General features: G+C 37.7%; 1 protein-coding gene across 4 annotated transcripts in view; it reads left to right on the top strand.

Moving 5' to 3' along the window:
* Positions 1-19,829, top strand: part of MON2 (MON2 homolog, regulator of endosome-to-Golgi trafficking) — a gene marked incomplete at both ends in the record, with an annotated part of 61,674 nt that overhangs the window by 14,753 nt on the left and 27,092 nt on the right. For 2 of the 4 annotated variants that reach the window (XM_084254991.1, XM_084254993.1), the window contains 19 exons: positions 195-326; positions 718-847; positions 1,767-1,864; positions 2,569-2,694; positions 3,840-4,034; positions 6,019-6,143; positions 7,189-7,325; positions 8,326-8,479; positions 9,023-9,255; positions 10,459-10,540; positions 11,672-11,856; positions 12,558-12,670; positions 13,001-13,105; positions 13,470-13,550; positions 13,628-13,701; positions 13,792-13,882; positions 16,604-16,705; positions 17,763-17,873; positions 19,164-19,339. In XM_084254991.1, coding sequence (XP_084111117.1) covers positions 195-326; positions 718-847; positions 1,767-1,864; positions 2,569-2,694; positions 3,840-4,034; positions 6,019-6,143; positions 7,189-7,325; positions 8,326-8,479; positions 9,023-9,255; positions 10,459-10,540; positions 11,672-11,856; positions 12,558-12,670; positions 13,001-13,105; positions 13,470-13,550; positions 13,628-13,701; positions 13,792-13,882; positions 16,604-16,705; positions 17,763-17,873; positions 19,164-19,339 — 2,450 coding nt within the window. Of the gene's footprint in view, positions 1-194; positions 327-717; positions 848-1,766; positions 1,865-2,568; positions 2,695-3,839; positions 4,035-6,018; positions 6,144-7,188; positions 7,326-8,325; positions 8,480-9,022; positions 9,275-10,458; positions 10,541-11,671; positions 11,857-12,557; positions 12,671-13,000; positions 13,106-13,469; positions 13,551-13,627; positions 13,702-13,791; positions 13,883-16,603; positions 16,706-17,762; positions 17,874-19,163; positions 19,340-19,829 lie in introns of all 4 variants that reach the window. The other 2 variants (XM_084254992.1, XM_084254994.1) reach the window with 2 other exon arrangements.

The raw sequence follows: 19,829 nt of genomic DNA on the forward strand, positions 1-19,829 counted from the left end.
GAAGAAAGTTACTTGGTTGTAAGTCTCAAGCTAGTTGAGAGTCATGATTTTGGATGTGTAGATCTAGAAACGTCAATTTTGTTATTGTGATTAGGAAATTCTCTCCAAATGAGTTAATATTTGTGTACTATTTTTTACTTAGGGATTAATCACCTGTATTTTATTTGTTGACAATAATTAAACTTATTTTACAGACTGCAGCTGGAAATATAATTAACATGCTTTGGCAGCTAATGGAAAATAGCCTTGAGGAACTTAAGCTGCTTCAGACAGTTCTTGTTCTTTTAACAACCAACACAGTAGTTCATGATGAGGCGCTCTCTAAGGTAGGAGATCTGTTTGCCATAGTTTCACATGTGGTTCGCAACATTATCTGAATTAACTGGCTGAAAGAGCAAAGCCTGGTGCTGTGTGAACCAAAGCATCTTCCCTGTCATGTGATAATGGGCATTGCGTTCTGAAAACCATTAGCGTTTTATTTACCCCAGATCAGAGTTGAGATCTGGTTATGGTGCTTAAGCAAAGTCCCTGGGGTGTAGCGGACAGTCATGGGTTTGAATAGGAAATGCAGTTTCATTGTATAAAAAGGGGTACATTTTTAATATCTGCAATTGAAACAGCCATTTATAAGTTATTTAATTTTCAATTATTAGATAATATTAAAATAATATACATGTTCTTCTCTCTTATGGCATACTAAGTGGAAATTTTTTTTAGGCAATTGTACTTTGTTTTCGACTGCATTTCACAAAAGATAATATTACAAATAACACAGCTGCCGCTACAGTCCGGCAAGTTGTCACTGTTGTCTTTGAGAGAATGGTTGCTGAAGATGAGAGACACAAAGGTGAGTTGATGGAAGTTGATTGCTTTTTATAGTGTTTTATAGCCATGATTTCCCTTTTATTGATTTTTCAGCCTTTGCCCTGGGAACTTAGGCTACCTAATAAAACAGAATACTTTAAGCAGTGTATTTAACAGTACTGAATCAGGGACTTGGGGAGCAGGCCTGGAGGCTGGGGACCCCAGGAGGGCTCTTTCTCCATGCTTGTCGTTGGCCAGGAAAGAATTCAAAATCAAGGCCAAAGCTGCAGAGAAGGAAGAGATTTATTGATAGGTAGGAAAAGGACAGAGAGCTCCCTGAGCAGAGAGGCCCTGAATGGGTGGCCAGTTGAGGGGACAAAAAACAGGTGCTTATATAGGGGGTGGTGGGCAAGGAATGGGGGTTTGGCTGTTGGGGGGTCTCTGAATCTTGTCTCTCATTTGGGCCTGTGGGGTTCTCTGGGCTGTGGAGGCCCCTGAGTTTCCCACATTACCCAGCCGACCTTTCTGAAGCAGCTTTGGTCACTGTGCTGTGGTGTTATGTTGGTGTTCTGAACAATCCATTGTTTAATTGAACTGGGTGGGGGGAGACCTTCGTGTCCTGCGAGTGTTTCTCACATTCAAAAATCATATAAATATTGAAACCATAAAATAAAGGGGACTGGAGAATGGAAGACTGAGAAAATCAGAGATAGGAGCAAAAATTCTATTTTTCACTTTAATATTATTAAAGGGAATGTAAGAGAGTGAAGAGTAGTTTTTTTAAATGACATTTTGTTTAAAAATAAGATTTCCAGTTTTTTTTTTTAATTTTGAAGTTTAATCCTGAACTTAGGAAGTTTATAATTCTGTAAATAAGCAATTTAAATATTCCTTCTAAAGAGTACCTGTGATTTATTAAAGGTCATTGTGGACTCCTAAATTCCATTTTATTTTGATTGTAGATATTATAGAACAGCCGGTGCTGGTGCAAGGAAATAGTAACCGAAGATCTGTCAGCACCCTCAAGCCTTGTGCTAAAGATGCATATATGCTTTTTCAGGTATTTAAGTTGATAAAAATAATTCTTATTGTAGAATATAGTTTTGTATGAATTTTTTGATTTTGGAAATGTATGTCTGATTTAATTTTTTGGTGTGTCAATTTAAAAAATGCATTAAAATGGTATTTCAGAAATACTCTAAAACATTAAAAATCATCTGTTGCTAATTGACACGATCAAATGTTGTGTCTTACTTTAAGAGAATAAAATGAATTGAACCCCAAAACTAGAAAATAGATGTATTAGGATTGCTTGTCTATAACAAATAATTCCTTCAACAAGGAAAATTTTAGTGAAAATCTTCTAGCCTACTTAATGTAGCTTGGTATACAAATACCTAATTTTCATATCACTTGTCATAAATAAGTCTTTAAAGTAATATAATATTCATCTGCATTGTAAATTTTATTCATTTGGATTAAAGGGTTATTTTAAGCAGTTTTTCTTTAAAGCAAAGTTAGATTAACTGTTTATTTGTATATTTCATATATTGTTTATAGTTATATGATTATAAGTTTACTATATGGTTAATAAAGCAATTTGTTAAAATTTGAATTTGCAATGCTTAGTTTCTAAGGAGTCAAAACTACTACATAAGAGAAATTTTTTCAATTTTATGAACTTTAAGTTTTGAAAAAGACATTTCATTCCGGTCTGTGATTGTTTGTTTATTTTTTATGTATTGTTTGACTTATTTTTTTCAGGACCTTTGTCAGTTGGTTAACGCTGATGCCCCTTACTGGCTAGTAGGCATGACAGAAATGACTCGAACATTTGGCCTTGAATTACTTGAGTCCGTCCTGAATGATTTCCCACAAGTCTTTTTACAAGTAAGCCACTGGTAGTGTTTGTGACAAAATTAATCTTTAAATTTTTCACAGATTTTTTTCAAGATAGCAGCATCTGTTTTTTTCCAGGTTGAAAGATGCAAAGAATTATCTCCTTAAGATTTTTATAGTTCTCTAGCATTTTGAAATGTTAATACTAGAAGGAATCTCTAGAGACTCTACGGTCAGTCATTTTCTAGTCTATGGTATATGAGGGAATGTGGCATTTGAGCTATTTTTATAATATTTGGCAGGTTAAAGAAAAGGTTGTTGACTTTACTTGCTTTTGTTGACTTTTTATATGCTGTGCTTTTAAAGAATTTAAGGGAAAAAGAAGTAGTAGGTGCTTAATAAATTAAAAAAAAAAGATTTATTTATTTATTTATTTATTTATTTATTTATTTATTTATTTATTTATTTATTTATTTATACAAGCACTGGGTACAGTCAGAAGTGCGGGAGGGTGAGAGAATCTACCAGAGCCAGAGTGGGGAACAGAACAGGCAGACTGACGAAATACACTGCTGAGGGGAGCAGCGGTGGCAGGAGAGGTCTGCGCGCCATGTGGGACCCTCGCCTGGCGGCTAGGGATCGAACCGGTGCTGCAGAGGCTGCGGTCAGCTTCGCAGTCCAGCACTCAACCGCTGCGCCACCAGGGAGGCCCAATAAATTTAATGTGCTTTACAAAATGTTTTAAAACAAAGTTACTTGTAAGAAACTAAAGTCCAAAATTGATTTCAGTTTTATGTAGATAGTTTCTTAGTTTTTCTCTTTGCTGCCTATTTTAAATAGTTTATCTGTTTGAATTTTGGTAATCTATTTTCTTCTGTTTTTTTTATATTTTTAATAGCTAATGTCCTTCTAAACTTAAAGCTCCTGGTTATAAGCAAACATAAATCTAAAATTATTAAATGTTTCTTTTTAATTTAGATTCTTTTTAAAATTTCTTAAAAAGTTAATATTTTTATCTTATGCTCTCAAGTGCAATACAAACTTCAGAATTGTGTGTAACTTCCGTAAACTTATAATAAAATTAATTATTCCTATCGATTATTCAGAAGTTGTATATACTAGTGAGACTGTTTTCGAAGCTTTAAGCACAAACCTAATTAATTCTATTTTTTCTTTTTTTCTACATTTGCAAATAGCATCAGGAATTTAGTTTCCTCCTCAAAGAAAGGGTATGTCCTCTTGTGATAAAGCTTTTTTCTCCAAATATAAAGTTCAGACAAGGTTCTGCCACTTCATCTTCGCCAGCACCAGTTGAAAAACCATATTTTCCTATATGCATGCGTTTGCTGAGAGTAGTATCTGTTCTGATCAAGCAATTCTATAGTCTTCTGGTAAGTACTCATTTTTATATGCGCTTATAAATATCAACTAATTTTAACTAATATTAAAGCTTCAGTAGATAATAGCTGATGCCCAGTAGGTCACTAGCATGACTATTTAAGTTCCATATCTAAACAGAGGTCATTTTGGTCAGGAAAACATTGCTGGTTTATGCATTTGTATGGCATTTTATCATGTTTAAGGGATGTTTTATAGTTTTCTCATTTGATTTCTTAGGAAGATGTTAAGTACTTTTTATCCTTTATGAAAAGGTTACCTGGCTTGTTGTCATCCACAGAGTTGGTAGATAAACTATCTGAGACATCTGATTTCTCAGCTAGTGCTTTTCAGCTGTATGGTGCTTAGGACAATGACAAACCTCTGTCTTATGACTTGCCTGGTCACGAGTGGTCTGAGGATAAAGTGGTTTGTAGTTGTCCAAGCTACTTTGTTTTCATAGCTGCTATTAACAGCCAGTTAAAGATACTGACAGGAATTAGAACATACCAGCTCTGAAGACTTTGGGCTGACATCCCAAAGGTTCCTATATTCCCCAAATTCTTTGCCTCACGTATGTTCACTTATTCCGGGGTGTCCCCAGCTAAAATAGCCAGTCACCTGCTGCACCAGGTGTCCATGGAAGACTCAGTTGGGCCCAGCAATTACTGTGTCAGCGTCACTCTTACCTCCCTCCCAGAGGCCCATTAACCTTTTAATAAACTGGTCGCCTTTTGTTGATTCATTCAATCATTAGACATTCAGTGAGTAATCTCAGGAATGTGCTTTCAACATTAATTATTTACAGAGAGCTTGCAGATGAGTTGGTTTTTATTAATAACAATAGTAATAATAGCTAATTAGCAGTAATAAAGCAAAACTGTACCAGATCTTGTTGTACATACTTCACGTCTCCTGTATCTGACCATTGCTGTAGAGTCCTTCTTGTTTACCTGCTAGAAAATACACAGCAAACATCCTTTGACTTATGCATCTTTCTTGTTAAGCAGCAAAAGAAGGTAAAGGAAAGTGGTATTGCCACCCCTGGGCAGCGCATGTGGCCTGGCCGCAGTTCACGCGCTATGTGCTCCCGCTCAGAGTGCGGGCGACGTGATGGGGCGCGGTGCTTTCGACAAGATCAGGAGAAACGATTCATCGTGTCGTGGGTTGTCGGAAAAGCCGTGACGGAGTCCATCATGCCTTTTCCAACAACCCAGTCTTACTAGTGTGAGTTTTCAGGGATGTGTTCTGAGAGCACTGATTTTTTAAAATAATCCCTGGTTTATTCAACATAGTCCTTTCATTCAGTACAATGAAGTACAGGAACACTAGCATCTGAAATGCCACAGAGTTACAAAACTCAAAATAGAAGTTTTATAGTGCTAATTGTATAATACTCCCCTCCCCCGCAAGCAGTGCACACATTGCCGGAATAAGCCCGCAGCCCACCAGAGCAGCACAGTGGGCTGGTGATGACCCGGCACAGCCGGCTCGCGGCTTGCTCGCCCATGTCAGGGAGAGGGAATCTTGAGCACACATAAAAACAGAATCTTTTATGGCAACCCAGATCGGGTGACAGAGAGAAACTCCTCCTGGCTTTTGACCCTAGAGATCAGAAGAGGCCTAAAGCTATAGGGCAGGGCCGGCTAACTGACACAGCAGGGAGGCACCTTCCTGGAGAAGCCGCCACTGCGGCTGCTGGGGCAGGATCAGGCCCCTGGTCTGGCCCGGCTCGCGCTTCGGGAGTAGAAGAACCTTGCCCGCGGAGGGCCTGCACCGCCACCTCCAGCCCTCTGCTTCTCTGACGGTGCTTTTGGGAGGGAGACCTACATCGCTGCTGTCGCTTTTCCGTAGATGATTGCTTTCCCCTCCTCTTCTCTATTCCCTATTAGAATTTTAATTTATTTAACGTTAAAAGATTTTATTGTTTTGTCCTTAGCACTAATAATGCAATTTGTAATCCTTAGATCTAAAGAAATATAATCTTATACTTTTTAGGTAACTGAATGTGAGATATTTCTGTCGCTTCTGGTAAAATTTCTGGATGCAGATAAACCACAGTGGCTGCGAGCTGTTGCAGTGGAATCAATACACAGACTCTGTGTGCAGCCTCAGCTATTAAGGTAAAATCTCAGCAATATTTTGTTAAATGGACAGGTTAATGTTTGTGCTAACAGGAAGAGTTTAAATACTTGTTCCTAAATATTCATGATTTCCTAGCAAGGAAATTGTGTTTTGTATGTGTATGGGAAAGGTAGGTTTGTAGGTGTGGAAAACAACTGACAGGTGGCAAAACATGTGGTCAGTGATTGCCATTGTTGGGGTACTGTGAGTGGGGTTGTTGGCTTCCTCTAACAATGATCAGCAGAGTCCCCATTCAGTGACACTGGCATTTTTATTAAGGAAAAAGATGAAAACGATGTTTGCATAGGCACATGTTGGCAAAGGCTGCATTTTGAAATGACAGGTTTATTAAGAAGAGATGCTTCATAAACACAGGCTGGCAGTCTTAGGGCAAGATCTGCATTTTGCCAGAGCAAGAGGTATCCTTGTATACTGTGCTTTGATGAAATTACTTTGTGGAATTCGTTATCGCTCTGGAATCAGGTTGGGTTGGTTTTCTGTAACTGATCATCTTCTCTGCCCACACCTTCAATTCCCAGACACTTCATAGTTGTTTAAATGACTCAGTAATCACACCTGTCCCCACCCCAATAAACTTCCACCTTCTTTCATCACCATCAGTTCAAATTTACTGAGTTAATGTGTTGAAGATCAGTTTTTTACAACATTGACCTCAATCTCAACCTATGTCCTAAGTTAGTAAAATCACTCAAGTATGAAGTTTTTTTCCAATAAAGCAATTAATTTTATTTCCGTATCTTCAGATGTTAAGTTTGAATACATTTTAAGGCTGTTGAACATAGAATGATGAAAAATAACTATTAAGGTTTTGAGAACTTTGAACATCAGTTGCTAAGGAATAGATGAAGACTCTGCCTTATTGTCATGGCCCAGGTTGCAGAATTAAGTGCTTAATATGATGTTGTGCTGAAGGTTTAAATATAGCTTTGGGACTGGTTTATCAACATTACTTGTTATGAAATGTGTTTAATTGTTTGATATATCCAACTATTTGTCCCAGAAACATTTAAACTTATTTCACAGGTCGTTTTGTCAGTCCTATGACATGAAGCAGCACTCTACCAAGGTTTTCCGTGACATTGTCAATGCACTGGGCTCTTTTATCCAGTCCTTGTTTCTCGTTCCTCCTACTGGAAATCCTGTCTCAGCAAACCAAGCTGGTAAAGCCTTATTCATGCTTTTGTTTATATTCTGCCATAATTTATAGTATTCACTATTCTGAGAGATTATTTTATAGAACTCCTATGACTAGAGAAATTTGGATTACCTATTAATTGGCTGATAGTAAAGACTTACACTTGCATAGTTTTCTCTCACAGAGGCAGCTGTACTCCCTCCTCTGATATACTTCCTGTTCCTCTAATCACATAAGGACAAAAATTTAGATGCTAATCTTCAATTTAGGAGACTCTTCATTTGATTTCTGTCTTTAAAGGGTTTGCTACTTTGAAAGGCCTTTTAGTCTCTCTTGCAACAAAATAGGGAACTTGATTTACATTTGTTTGGCAATCAATCTATAACTTCTTGTATTCCTTTTCATTCCTTTTTCTTCCACTTTTTCCTATCTGATTAGTGGTCTTTTTTATTCTTTATTCCCATCACTGATAAACATGATCCAATGAAAGGTAAGTTACAAAGCTTGTCAGTATTTTACTCACAAGTACTTTTTTATATAGAAAAAGAAATGATGTTTTAGGGTAACAGGGAGCATTTCTTTTTCTTTCTTTCTTTTTTTTTTTTTTTAATTTATACAAGCACTGGGTACAGTCAGAAGCGCAGGAGGGTGAGAGGATTCACCAGAGACAGAGCAGGGAACAGAACAGGCAGACTGACGAAACACACTGCTGAGGGGAGCAGTGGGCGGCAGGAGAGGTCTGCACGCCATGTGGGCGTCTCGCCCGGCGGCCGGGGATCAAACCGGCACTGCAGAGGCTGCGGGCAGCTTCGCAGCCCAGGGCTCAACCGCTGCGCCACAAGGGGAGGCCTAACAGGGAGCATTTCTAATAGCCAAGATAGGATTTATAGTGATTTATTTGTGTGACATATACTGCTGTAGCATGATTTTTTTAAGTTAACCAGGTGTTCGGATATTATTTGTTATTTATAATTTTATAATTAAGTAATAAATGGTATCTTTGCTTTCTTCTTCTCATCTAATAGGAAACAATAACTCAGGTGGCCCCGTCTCAGCACCAGCTAACTCAGGAATGCTGGGTATTGGTGGAGGTGTTACTTTGCTACCAGCCTTTGAATATAGAGGAACTTGGATACCTATTCTAACTATAACAGTACAAGGCAGTGCTAAAGCCACTTAGTAAGTAGTGATAGCATTATTTTGTAAGGTCTGATATTGATGGGGATGATATTTTATCCTGAAACGTTTTTTTCTGCATTATATTTTAAATTTTAGACGTAGTATTTTTAATGCATTTTAGAACCAATTTTCTTTTGTTATATTTTGAGAATTTTATCTAGGGCTGTTTTCTTTTGTACTGTTCCTAGTCTGCTAATAGCATTGTAAAGCAGAATGGTTTCTTTACACACAGCTTTTTGGTTTAAGTGTATGTCTTGACTTCAGGCCCCTTGGACTTAGATTTTCTAACACTGCGTTTACTACGGCAAATTAATTTACCTTTTTAAAAATCTCAGTTTCCTTATCTACCAATCGGAAGTAGTGATGTATCTACCTTTCAGGATTCTCTGTGTATAAAATGTATATTATAAATTCCATAATGTCCATTTGCCTTTGCTGTTCTACTAATAACACCTTCTGTAGTCTACATAGCATGGAAACAGCTTTATATAGTTTCGTCATTGTGGCTGTGCATTGGCATTCTGATTTTTTTCGTAATTTCAGTCTAGAGATGTTGGACAAAGTTGAGCCCCCGACTATACCAGAAGGTTATGCCATGTCTGTGGCATTTCATTGTCTGCTGGATCTTGTCCGTGGAATCACTAGTATGATTGACGGAGAGTTGGGAGAGACTGAAGCAGAGTGCCAGGGTGTCACTGAAGCGGCTTCCTCACCCACACAGTCGTCAGAACAACAAGAATTACAGTCAGCCTCAGACCAAATGGATAAGGAAATTGGTATGTTAATTATGGTTCTGTATTTTTAATTTTTATTTTGAATTATTTAAAATTTACAGAGAAGTTGCAAAAATAATAGCGTGTGTCATCTTCGGAGCACTGCCTTGCTGTCCGATGCAACAGAACATTACAGGTCCCCTAGCATTTTCGCATTTTCCAAGTTCATCTTGGATTTTCCATCCTGGGAGTCACGTATTTTTCCAAGGAGTCTTGGCTGTTTTTAGAGTAGAAAGTATCTGGAAGTGAATACACGGGCCCTGGGTGTGCAGCTTGCTGCTTGATAGAAAAAACAAACACATTCAAGTCCCCAGCTCTCTGCAGTTGAGGAGAATCGGTCTCTGTGTCAGCTGCCCTGAGGTCACGCCACATTCTCCCCTTCTTCATCCCACATGGTTTATTTTGAACTACACGTTTGTAATTCCTTTCTCCAAAGTAAGAAATCTGATCCCATTTTCCTCATGTACTTCCTTCTGCTTGATCCCCACTGTGTGTATTACCGGTCTCCTGCCTCACCCCATTCTCACGCCCTGCTCTTAGCTGGTCGCATATGCGGAGTATGGCCAGGGGAGGGGAGGGGAGAGACACGAGATTATGTCTGTGTATATTACATTATGTTGTGTATGTAGGTGCATATCATGTGTATTCAAGATATCAGTTACCTTTTGTACCAAAATATCTTATTGTCGATATTTTGAAATCTATTCTTAAGAGTTCTTTAATTTTAAACATATAGTGTGGTTTTTAAGTTTCGATATATTTTATTTTTTATTTTTTTAAAGATTATTTATGCATACAAAAGCTGGGGTACAGGCCAGAGATGCGGGGGTTGAGAGGATTCACCAGAGACAGAGCAGGAGGCAGAACAGGCAGACTGACCGAAACACACTGCTGAAGGGAGCAGCGGGCCAGACAGGAAGGGTCTGCTGCATCATGTGGGTAGCTCCCTCGCCGGCTGGGGATCGAGCTCATGCTGCAGAGGCTGCAGATAGCGTCATAGGTTGTGCCTTAACTTACCCTTGTGCCACCAGGGAGGCCCACTTTCGATATATTTTAAATACTAGAGCTTTGGTATTTCATAATTGAGTTGTCGAGGGACTATTTCATATATTTTTAAATGACCAGGGAGATTTTAGAATTGGACGTATTGTTAAATACTGTGATCTCTGTGATTGTCATTAAGCATTGTGCATTTTCTCCTTGAAGGCAGCAGAGCTGTGTGGGAGGAGATGGTGAACGCCTGTTGGTGTGGTCTGCTTGCTGCACTCTCGCTCCTCCTCGATGCCAGGTATCAGGGCTTTGCGAGTTTTATATAGTGGGTGGCAGTTCCAAAACCAAACACTAAAATGGTTTCCTTATGTTTGTCCTAAGAATTATTTCTAATATTAATTTTCATATGTGTAGCACGTTACTCTCTTGCTGCTGTCCTTCACCCCATCCCAAATTTGCCATGTGCCACAGTAGAATTGTCAGCATGGGGTTGCAGAATGCCTTTTTCATTTTAGACTTTGAAAGAGTATTACTTTTAGTGGTGATAGTTATATTATTCAATTTATTTGATGTTTTCCAGAATTGTGCAATTTACAGATTTTAAATATTTTTTAAAAGATTTGTGGGTTTTTTTTTTGTTTGTTTTTAAAGATTTTATTTTTTTATTTATACAAGCACTGGGTACAGTCAGAAGCGCGGGAGGGTGAGAGGATTCACCAGAGCCAGAGTGGGGAGCAGAGCAGGCAGAAGGACCGAAGTACACTGCTGAGGGGAGCAGCGGGCGGCAGGAGAAGTCTGCGCGCCATGTGGGACCCTCCTCCGTTGGCCGGGGAACAGCCGGGAATCGAACCAGCACTGCAGAGGCTGTGGGCAGCTTCGCAACCCAGCGCTCAACCGCTGCGCCACCATGGAGGCCCTAAAAGATTTGTTTTTATTTATTTTGCGTACTAGAGCTCTGGGGTGCAGGCCCGAGGTGCGGGGGGGGGGGGGGGGGTGAGAGGAGTCACCAGAGACAGAGTGGGGAACAGAACAGGCAGACTGACTGAAATCCACTGCTGACGGGAGCAGCGGGGAGACAGGAGAGGTCTGCTGCGCCATGTGGGTCAGCTCCCTGGCTGGGGATCTATCCCAAGCTGCCATGGTAATGGCGCTGAGGCATAACCCCAAGGCCCCCGGATTTTAAATGATTTAAGTCAAATCTAAGTTCTGCACCATTTTCTTCAATAGTGTGTATATCATATATTGCTTTTACCAAGTTTAAATTTTCAGATATTATAGTTACAATTCCTTTTTAAGTATATTTATTTTGATAATATTTTTGTAGAGATGTCTTTAAACTTCATTCAATAACTAATTCTACATCATGCTTACATTGTAATTAAAAACAATAGTTAATAAATAATTAATATTAAATACTTTAACTTTTCAGCACAGATGAAGCTGCCACTGAGAACATTTTAAAAGCTGAACTGACTATGGCTGCTCTTTGTGGAAGACTAGGCCTTGTAACTTCAAGAGATGCCTTTATCACTGCAATATGCAAAGGTTCCCTGCCTCCCCACTACGCGCTCACCGTGCTGAACACCACCACTGCTGCCACACTGTCCAACAAGGGTAAGACTCGGCTGGCGGCTTCTGGGTGGGGGCACAGTGCAGAGTGACAGTTGCGGACCCTTTGATTTCAAGCCTTAGCTGCTCTGTGAGCTCTGTGAGAGAGCAATGTCCCCGGGCCTCATTTTCTTCCACCTCTTTTACGGAGTGTGGGTGGAGAGACCAACATCCATTTTAAACAGTACTCATGAGGATGAAAGAATATAAATCTGGAAATTCTTTGCATACAATTATATAACGCTGAAAGGTGATAGTTTTTTTTTTTTTAATGGAACCAATGCTATTAGAATCAGTTAACTTTCAGATTTTTGTTTTTGAATGCTTTGAAAGCATTGCAATGCTTTGCAAATTTGCTACATAGCCTATGAATGTATTTCAATATCAATACTAAGTTTCAAACTGAAAATGTGAGTATTCATCTCAACTAGAAAAGTTTACTGAGAGTAGATGGTCAAAATACTTATTGTTTTGCTCATGAATTCTACCAAAGTTTTATAATTTCAAAAGTTATTTAGAAAATTATTTAATATTTGCTTAACACTTGGTTTTTGTACCTCCTGAGTTTTAAAAATGTTTGCATATAGTTTATATGCAACTAAGTAAGTGACATAGTTGAACTTAGTTTATTATTTATTGTTTTAAAATACAGTTATTTTGAATGCAACTTTATAAGTTTATTTACCTAGTTTTTCTCTGTGTTCTAGCATATTCCATTCAGGGTCAGAGTGTTATGATGATAAGTCCATCAAGTGAATCTCACCAGCAAGTTGTAGCAGTTGGTCAACCTCTGGCAGTCCAGCCTCAAGGGACAGTCATGGTAAAATACTTGTGCTTTTCTTGGTTACCTGTGAATTAACAAACCCTTTTGTGCCTTTTATTTCTGTGTTTGCCACAATTTATTTTATATTGACTTTCTTTGCCCTGTATGATACCTTTAGAAGAAATGAGTCACTTTGCTCGTTGACATCATAACCAGCTATAATGACAACAGATGAATTTGTTCTATGCACAACCATCCAATTCTATTTTCTTAATGTTTTTATTTTTTACTAAGATTTCTTTTGCTTATGTAATGCTGCTTTTACAGGCTTCTAACTTTCAAGAATACATAACATTTCTTACAAATATATCCTTTTTTTGAATATAGTTAACTTCCAAAAATATCCAGTGTATGAGGACTTTACTAAACCTGGCTCACTGCCATGGGGCTGTTCTTGGAACATCATGGCAGCTTGTCTTGGCAACCCTGCAGGTATGTAGTCATCTGTGGGTTGGAGGCTAGTGTTGTTTCCATGTCTAAGTGCTAACAATGAAGCAATGCCTGTTGGTGCTTAGGCAGGCCTAAAGAATATACAGTAACCATAAGGGGCGGAAGTTGGAAAGGAAATAGGCAAGGTTCGAGCTCCATAAAGCGATGGGCTATGTCCCAAAGTAACCTGAGCTCTACTGCCTGTGCTTGCTGTAATAAATGCTTTGTGTGAATATTAATGACTGAAATTTAATAACTAAAAGTCTGTTAATTTTAATTTTAGTTGAAGTTAATACTGATCTCTATTAGAATTAACTATAGTTTTATAAATGTCTTTGTTTTGATTTTTTGTTTTTTTAATTTACAGCATCTTGTGTGGATTCTAGGATTAAAGCCAAGCAGTGGTGGAGCCTTGAAACCTGGGAGAGCGGTGGAAGGACCCAGCACAGTAAGCACCAGTCATTTCATCCTCCTCATGCTTCCCAGAGAGTTTACACTTTACATGCAATTCTCTTCTTCCCTTAGGTTCTCACCACGGCAGTGATGACAGATTTACCAGTGATTTCCAATATACTTTCAAGATTATTTGAAAGCTCACAGTAAGAGTCAGTTTCTCAAAATTGATGGAAACATTGTCATTAGCTGTGTATTTTCTATCGTAATGTCTTATTTTCTCATTTTTATTTTAGATATCTTGATGATGTATCATTGCATCATTTAATAAACGCGCTTTGCTCCTTATCCCTCGAAGCAATGGATATGGCCTATGGAAATAATAAGGTGTGATATTGTACCTTTCTGTTTTAAATATAGCACATTATTTAGTTAAATAATGTGTACCCTCGTGACCTTAGAGTCTACTCATAGGTTTGATGTGCATGTTGTAGCACAGCTCTACTAGATTTTCACTATTTATTGTTATTTGTTGAATGGGGAATGAGAACGTGATTTGGTTTGTGATAGGTCCTAAATGTGTTAGGATTTTGAACTGTGCCCAATTCTCTTGTGTATTGGATATTAAAAATATTTTTATAAAGAATAATGCAATACCACATTAGTGAATGAGTTCCATAAAGCCACAGTAATACTTAGAATTACAATTTCTGACTAAGGCAATGCAAGGTTTAAATTAAAGAATATATGGCTTTATGAGGTGGAAAATAAGAAGCTAATCATTTCTTTCTGAAGTCAATGATCATTCCTTGAACATTAAATTTTAACTTTGTTCATTGACTAAAGGAGTAGTACTTTTGAATATTGACACTCAATAACATTTCTTTCTATATTCGGAATATTTTTTATTATACCGGAAGGAATATTTGGGTTTATTTGTATCTTCAAAATTATTTAGTATAAGGGCCTCCCCGGTGGCGCAGCGGTTGAGCGCCGGGTTGCGAAGCTGCCCGCAGCCTCTGAGCGCCGGTTCAATTCCCGGCTGCTTCCCAGCCACCGGAGGAGGGTCCCACGTGGTGCGCAGGCCTCTCCTGCCGCCCGCTGCTCCCCTCAGCAGTGTCCTTCGGTCCTTCTGCCTGCTCTGCTCCCCGTTCTGGCTCTGGTGAATTCTCTCACCCTCCTGCGCTTCTCACTGTACCCAGTGCTTGTATAAATAAATAAATAAATCTTTAAAAAACAAAAAGATTTATTTAGTATGGAATTTTTTCTACTTTTAAAGTTAATAAATATAGTTTGACCACTTGCAAATGAGTGAAGACACCCAGAACATGATTAAAAAGCAGAGACTGCACCTTGTGACTTATTTAACATCTAACTATACACCTCAAAATTATGTTGCCTGCCAAGTTATTAATTTTAATTTTATGTTCTGTGGCTTGTCATCTTGGTTGATTAGCTTAATTAAAGATTAAGGTCTAATAAGGGCAGAATTTCATATAGTATGATAAATAGCTAGAGAATTACTTAAACATGCAGGTGTTTGAAATTATGTACTATAAGTTATCCCAAGTCAAATTAAAATAATGTAAAATATAATGAAGTGATTCATTTCTTGACTCTTCAGTAATCCTACATCTAAGATTAGTTCTCAACAAACCTATATTTAAGAGTACCTTAATGAAATCTGTCTGAGCAAGTTTGTATTGTAATGGCTTGAAAATTTATGTTTTCACTCAACACACAGTATGTTTACTGTGTACATGACTTTGCTAGGAGATATAAAATATCTGCTTTCAAGGAGCCTATAAACTACTTGGTTCATGGTTAAGTGGCAATTAAGGTGGTATGAGTTTAACTCCTTAGTGCCTGGTTATATAAGAGCATATTTTACCACATTTCTTAATACTGGTTAGTGATAGTTGCCCATTGATGTCATCACTGAAACTGTTTTGGGCCAACTATGTGAATTTATATAAGAACCGGGGTATAGGCCAGATGTGCGGGAGGGTGAGAGGATTCACCAGTGACAGAGCAGGAACAGAACAGGCAGATTGAAGAAATACATTGCTGAGGAGAGCAGCAGGCGAGACAGGAGAGGTCTGCTTTGCCATGTGGGATTCTCGCCAGCCTGCCTGGATCGAACCCACGCTGCAGGGGCTGTAGACAGCTTCACAGTGCTGCGCTCAGCCGCCTGTGCCACCAGGGAGGCCCCAGTTATGCGAATTTAGACATCCCTATTTATATACTGAGTCCCTTTATGGTTGTTGAAATGCCAGCAACTGAGGAGACCAGTTTGTCTTCTGTCTCTGCTACTTTTCTATTGATGTCTAAGCTGACAATCCCGATTTCTGCCGTATTCTTTGCTTCATACTTCTTTTCCCTGGTCTCTTGTCTGTTTCAGTTTTTCTGACATTCATATGTAAGACCTAGACATTTGAGGACTTCATTAATAAAAATGTATATTAGCTTGGCTGCCATAGTAAATACTATTGGTTGGGTTGCTCAACCACAGAAATTTATTTTCTCATACTTCTAGAGACTGGAGGTTTGAGATAAGCATATCAGCATGGTCATTTCTAGTGAGAATTCTCTTTTTGACTTGAAAAATGTCTGCTTTCTCTGTTTCTCACGTGGTGGGGGTGCTTGAGAGCAAGCTCCCGAGCTCTCTGATGTCTCCAGAATTCTAAGGATGTTAATCCTGTCACATTAGGATTGCAACTTTATGACTTCATATAACCTCAGTTTCCTCCTTTGGACTGTATAGCCAAATATTATACTGAGAGTTAGGGTTTAACATTAATTTTAGGGGTACCCATAGCAGAGTGCTTCTTTCCTTCTGGTTAGAAAACCAGCCATTCTTTGTGTCTAGTATAACTTGAATTTCATTCTTTCCCCACTAACTCATTCTCTTCTTGACCATATTTTCCAATTAGGAACTGTTCTAGATTCTTGAGGGTAAGTAGAAAGACATGTCTAATAACTGAGGTTTTGTTATATTTATTGCTAGCATTATACTAACTGATTATAAATTATAGTTATACTCTTTAGAGTATTTTTAGTTTCATTCATAGTTGATGTGCTTTAAAATGCAGTATGTTTTCTCCCTAGGAACCATCTCTTTTTGCTGTTGCCAAATTGTTAGAAACCGGTCTAGTTAACATGCATCGAATAGAGATTTTATGGAGACCTCTAACTGGTCATCTGCTTGAGGTAACTTTTTTAAATATTTACGTTTTTGTTAAGAATAAGATGTACACATTGAACTAATGGTTTGGGTAATGAGATAACCATAAAAAATACTATTCAACTTTTTTTCCTATTCATTTGTATATTTTATTGAGGGCTGAATCTTTGTAGTATTTGTTGGTGAAGAAATAGGTTGCCCTTTTGGGCTAATAATAGGATATATCTGTGAAATCTCTGATGACTACTTCAGGTGTTGTTTTGGGACACTTTGCCTTTATTATACAGTCTCCAGATACCTCCATTTCAGCTAATTCTGAGACTTCAGGACAGTCAGGGCTAAGAGTTAGTAGTAAACACCACTTCTTTATGGGGAGCTCTTCTTCAAGGAGAAATACCTTCTTGGCTTCACTGGTTATAGATAGTGCCAGGAAATTTTATCTAGTTATGTATTCTGTTGAGTTCAGCTTGGGATGATTCATAATAATCAGCTGCTTGTATATATATGTTTATGAATAGTTTAGGCTTAGGTTACCATGATCATTTTACATTATTAATGAGAGAAAGTGTTATTTTTAATGAAATCTAGTGAGCTTGTGCTTTTTCTTTTCCCCCACCCATTTTCTTGGGATTACATTTATGAGTTCTTAAAGGATATATATAGATTTCTAATAGAAATTCTCATAAAGTGGCAAAAAAAAAAAAGTTTTTAAAATTTTAACACAGGATTTGATTATGAGGATGGACTTAATTAGGAATCTTAGTATGAATTTGCTTCTTTTTTTTAACTCTGGCATTATTTACTTTTATGAAATCTTTTCTTTTCTGTGACTTATTTAGTTTCATCTTTTATCTTCTGTCTCTCTATTGCTTCCTCTTGCTCCTTATTCAGAAGGTAAGCTTACATACATTTTGGATGTAATTTTCCGTTCAACCCTCATGATGCGCGTTTGATGTGTTTTTTGAAATGTGAAAGAATAGAAAATGTAACGTCTTAATATTTTTTTTCTCAGATTGATGTGTGATGTGTAACTGAAGTATACAAATTAAATGCTTAATTTTTTGTTCGACGTGTATGTTTTAGGTGTGCCAGCACCCAAACTCTCGAATGAGAGAATGGGGAGCAGAAGCTTTAACCTCACTTATTAAAGCAGGATTAACATTTAACCATGATCCTCCACTTTCACAGAACCAGGTAAATAAATGACACTGCACTGAGTTAAGTTAATAAGTTGCATAGAATGGTTTCCCATTCTAGAAGGTTCCTCTTCATTGCAATGTTAAAGCTTCATTTGGGGCCATGTGTATTAGTCTCCTTTGCTTTGGTCCTTACCTGTCTCTCATTTTCTTCCTCTCATTACCATTGCACGAAGAGAAATCAAGTGACAGTAGAGACTGGCACAGTAGATTTTTGGTTTTAAATAATTATAAAGTTATTTTATATAACTGAAGAGCTTACTTGTGTCATGACTCCTTTGCCTGACTCCCATAATCATTCACGTATTTCTTACAGTGTTTAACATGTCCCTGAAGTTTTATTGTTTCAAGATTAAGTAGGATTAAGCATTTAACAACCATTCCCATTCCCTTTATTACCTTACTGTATTATAGTTGTATTCTGCAAGTTTAAACAACAAGTAATTATTGAGTACATATTATGTACTTGGCAGTGTTTTAGCTCTTGGAAAAAAAATAATAAACAGAAAAAAAATCTGTGTACTTATAGAGCTAGCATTTTAGTGATTTCATACATTTTTCCTTCTATAATTTTTAAGTTCTTTAAAAAGAAAACCCTTGTCCGTATCTTCAATGTTCAGTTTATTATGTGGTACATAGTGAGAGCTTAATAAATGTTTGGTCAATCAATGAAACAAATAAATCCTTGGAGGGAACAAGTTTTAAAATGAAACAAGTTCTTTGAGGTGCTAGAAGAAATGAAATGCAGTGCTTTTTTTTTTTTGTCTTCTAGATGGTTTTTATCATATTTATCATATTTGTTCATTGGTAGACATATACTTTAAAAAAAACTAACGCCTTCTTGGAAATGATACTGAAACTAAGATTATTGGGAATTTTATATTGAAACATATGTACTATACATTAATAAAGTAAATGGAAGATAATTGTAGAAACTGAGAATTGTTTTCCTCTCTCCAAACTTAGCTAGTATGTGTAGGTGTATTTTCTTAGTGAGATTCAGTTCTTTATGGGTCTGTAATTAATAACTTCTAACATAGGTCACTCTTCATTTATCCTGAAATCTAACATCTTTAAGATTGTTTTTCATTTCCCTCATTAAACAGTTAAATACATGACAATAAACTTCTGATGATTACTGCCAAAGAAACCATATTTAGCATTTATTTTAAAAAAATTCTGTCTACAATACGGTCTGAGTAGAGGTAAATTTAAACTTAAGAAGCAACAAAAGAGCCTTTCCTTCTTTTGGGGCATCTCTTCCTAATGACTGTTTTTCCCTTTGCAGAGGCTGCAGTTGCTTTTATTGAACCCATTAAAGGAGATGTCCAGTATTAACCATCCAGATATCCGACTCAAGCAATTAGAGTGTGTGCTGCAGATTCTGCAGAGTCAGGGAGACAGTCTTGGGCCTGGGTGGCCGTTAGTGCTTGGAGTCATGGGAGCAATCAGAAATGATCAAGGGTAGGTGTTTAAAATTCACATTCAAGAAATGAGAAAGAATCAAGGGAAACCCACCTAAAATACTGCGGTAGTGATAATTTTTTTTAATATGCCCTTTTTGCCTAAGTCTAAGATCTGGTATAGTTCTTATAACCCACCTCCCCCCAGCCCTGTCCCATGCCCCCCTGTGTGGGGTAGAGGGAATTTTTAGAGTTCACTTGTGTTTTGAAAGAATAGAAAATTGTTATTTATTTGACATTTATATAAGAATATAAAGCTATTGGATTGATCATCAAAACATTTGGGATCCATTTTATGATACTAAAAAGAGGAATGATGCAATCAGATAGGCACTTGAGGTCTGTTGTCATGACAGCAGCGTGGAGGGGAGAAAGGGAAATGAGTCTGCAGGGCTCTCTGGAGGTGAGTGGTGAGAGGGTGTGAGCTGTTCAGCAGGTGGACTGTACGGGGTAAGGAAGACTTAGGAAAAAGAGTCAGGAATGATGCCAGG

The sequence above is a fragment of the Talpa europaea genome (assembly GCF_964194135.1).
Source record: "Talpa europaea genome assembly, chromosome: 15".
NCBI lineage: Eukaryota > Metazoa > Chordata > Mammalia > Eulipotyphla > Talpidae > Talpa > Talpa europaea.